The sequence below is a fragment of the Trypanosoma cruzi genome, genomic scaffold (assembly GCF_000209065.1).
Source record: "Trypanosoma cruzi strain CL Brener 1047053516669 genomic scaffold, whole genome shotgun sequence".
Lineage (NCBI taxonomy): Eukaryota > Euglenozoa > Kinetoplastea > Trypanosomatida > Trypanosomatidae > Trypanosoma > Trypanosoma cruzi.
In genome coordinates, this window is record NW_001849373.1 from 13,626 (window position 1) to 16,364 (window position 2,739).

A 2,739-nucleotide genomic window follows, 5' to 3' on the forward strand; every position below is an offset into this window, starting at 1 on the left:
ACATTGATATTCTAAACGTAAGCAAGCTCAGGCTTCGTCTCGGACGTGTTGCTCTCCGTGTTGGATGCGGGACTCGGATCGACGGTGTTGGGTCCGTCAGCCGCCGCAGACTGTCGCCAATCCGCATTCTGATGTGACGGCTCAGCATTAACTTGCGGCGCAGTTGTCCCACCAGATTTTGTGTCATCCCTCCCTTCACGGGGTGGCGGCAACTGACGGATGCCCGTCCGGTCAGCATCGCCGCTCCGTGCAGGCGGATGGATGGTTCCATCGGGGGAAAAATTGACGCCGCCACAATTCATAAGGGCCGGCGTATTTATGTATCGTCACATTCATCGTGGAGGCAACGGTGGCCCCTTCCTATTTCCTTGCACAGCTGGCAGCACAGTTGCTACACGTGTGCACCCCATTGGCCACATGGCACACAGCACCCAGCTCACCATCTCTGCCATGCATGCGCACATCAAAGCCACTGAAAGTATAATTCTCACACTGAGCCTCGGCACTGGCAGCGGAACAATTCTTCCACGTCCACTCACACACGCACGCGATAGCTCAGGCTGCCGTCACTCGGAGCACACGACACATCCACCGGCACAACCACCGCGTCCGCATCACCAGATACATGTCCAGGACTCCCAGCAGCCGTCACGCACACGGAGCGAGCACCGTCACCATCGTCACCATCGCAGTCACCGTCACCCGTAGTGGAGTCGCTGGAGCCAGTCAGCTGATCCGTGAGGCAGAAGGAAAAGAATGCAACAGGAGGGAGAGGGACGGGGCACAGCGGGTACAGCGAGAGAGCGCAGACAACATGAGGAGAGGGCAGCAGGCCCAGCCGCACAGTTCACACACCACAAGACGGCATCCACGCAAGGAGGGCACACAACGCCAGCAGCCACCCACCATGCAGGAGGAGAAGACATCCACCACCATCTCCCCCAGCTCATCGCCACAGCCCCAGGGAAACGGCCAAAACCCGCGGCCACCACACCAGCCACAACCGCCGGTGGACCCTCATCCATCCATGACGCGGCAACAAAATTCCAGCCATCCCGCCCTCAATGGGACACGCAGCCCAACTCAACGCAGTCACACGCGGTGCTCCACACCCGCAGGAAAGGAGACGCGGGCTGCGCACTCCCCTTCCCTCCTTCCTTCTCCTCATGCCCACGTAGGAAGACAACAGCCGCCACACGCAACTGCCAGCATGCACTGCAAAAGGAGCATTCAAATCCACTGCAATGTGCATCTTGTGTGTGTGTGTGTGCCTGCAGAAACACGAAGCAAAGAAGTAGAAAAGAGGGAGCAGAGTACGTGGAGGGACGCAAAAAAATGTACAGCGGAGGTGCGTGGCGGAAACAACAAGAAGAAGACCGCTCAAACTCATGACTGCACCGCAGCCCAAGCAGTGGCGATTCACACAAGATTTATTTAAAACAAAAAGAAAACCATCCCCTTCGTCTTATGTAAACCCCATCACACAAAATAGTTATAAATGGAAAAGAAATCGTCCATTACTGTTCCACACAAATTTGAAAAAGCAGCCGGCTGCCGTGTGGCCACAACAAACTGTCTGCATGTATTTTGCCCGCAAAAGAAAATTAAAAGATATTTAAATATCGTTCAACCGTCCGACCCTCCGTGTGTCCGCACATCGTTTATATTTCACGGGGTCATCTGCGTGTTGCTGCTCCCCTCAGCCCTCCCATCGGCGCGTGAGTGCGGCCCGCAGAGCACAGTCACTCGTGTGTGTGTGGACTGAGAGAAGCACGCAGACATGACGGCAGTCGCGTCACTCCATCGGGAGAGTGAGCGCAGCAAAAGAAAAAAACATCGGGGGAAAAGAAATGCTCACAAGACCGACCTCAAAAGAAATGCCGGCGCGTAAAATGCACACGCAAAGCAGAAAAAAATCCCTTTTTTAAAGAGCGGCAGGGTGTGGCTGTGTGTGCGGCGCTGCGGGTGTCTGCCCGCCCTGGCCGCAAGAAAACAAAACAAGGGGGAAGAAATGTGTGCTCCGCCCCACAGGCCCTCGTCGCACGCCCACACGTCACGGCTCCCTCAGCGCGCCGTTCGTCGCGGCCCCTCCTCATGCGTGCAGCAGGCGAGGCGCACAGGGCCGTCGTCATGAGCGTGTCGGTGGGTGTGCGAGTGGAGCAGTTGGGCGGGAAACACACGGCACCCCTCACAGGAAGAGTGCAGCAAGAAACAATTAAAGAGGGAAGAGTAGAAAAAAAAACCGTCCACAGTGATTGCCCCCAAAAGCAAAAAAAAAGGGATGGCGGGATGGGAGATAATAAAAAAACGCAAAACTAAAAAAAAAAAAAAGTAAAATCAGCCAAAAAGAAGCAAACAGGAAAATAAATTTAAAATACGCAAAAAAAAAGATTTATGAGTGAAATTTGTTCCCATGGGGAAGTAATTCGGTGCTGAGGTGTTCCACGCCGAGGCCACACACTCCTCAAGAAGCGGCAATCCCCCACAGTCCCAGCAGAAGGAACAGCGGCAGCAGTCCGCCTCCACAAACAGCGCTGCCATCACCATTTGCCCCAAAGTGGCGAGCGGTACCGACACCCGTTGCTCCTGCCGCCACTGTTCTCAGATCCGTCAGCTTTGGAATAGAAATTTTGTTTGCGTTGAGGACGCGGATCTCATTGTCATCCAACGGGCGGTTGTACAGCAGGACATTCGTCGCGGTCACAGGCACGCCTCTTTCCTCCCTGCGCTGCCTCCATC

At 55.1% G+C, this 2,739-nt stretch overlaps 2 protein-coding genes across 2 annotated transcripts, besides 2 other annotated features; one reads left to right on the forward strand and one right to left on the reverse strand.

Annotated features, from left to right (window-relative positions):
* Positions 1-2,739: a sequence feature (areas not merged during assembly with more than two copies in the genome that could not be assigned to a particular haplotype).
* Positions 220-708, forward strand: Tc00.1047053508115.10 (uncharacterized protein; the record flags this gene model as incomplete). Its single annotated transcript, XM_797696.1, has 1 exon — positions 220-708. One exon carries the CDS (start codon positions 220-222, stop codon positions 706-708), a length of 489 nt encoding a protein of 162 aa, XP_802789.1.
* Positions 2,299-2,391: a sequence feature (A-rich).
* Tc00.1047053508115.20 (trans-sialidase, putative) lies at positions 2,465-2,739 on the reverse strand (the record flags this gene model as incomplete). Its single annotated transcript, XM_797697.1, has 1 exon — positions 2,465-2,739. A coding segment is annotated over one exon (275 nt), but the record flags the coding sequence as incomplete, so codon positions are not given.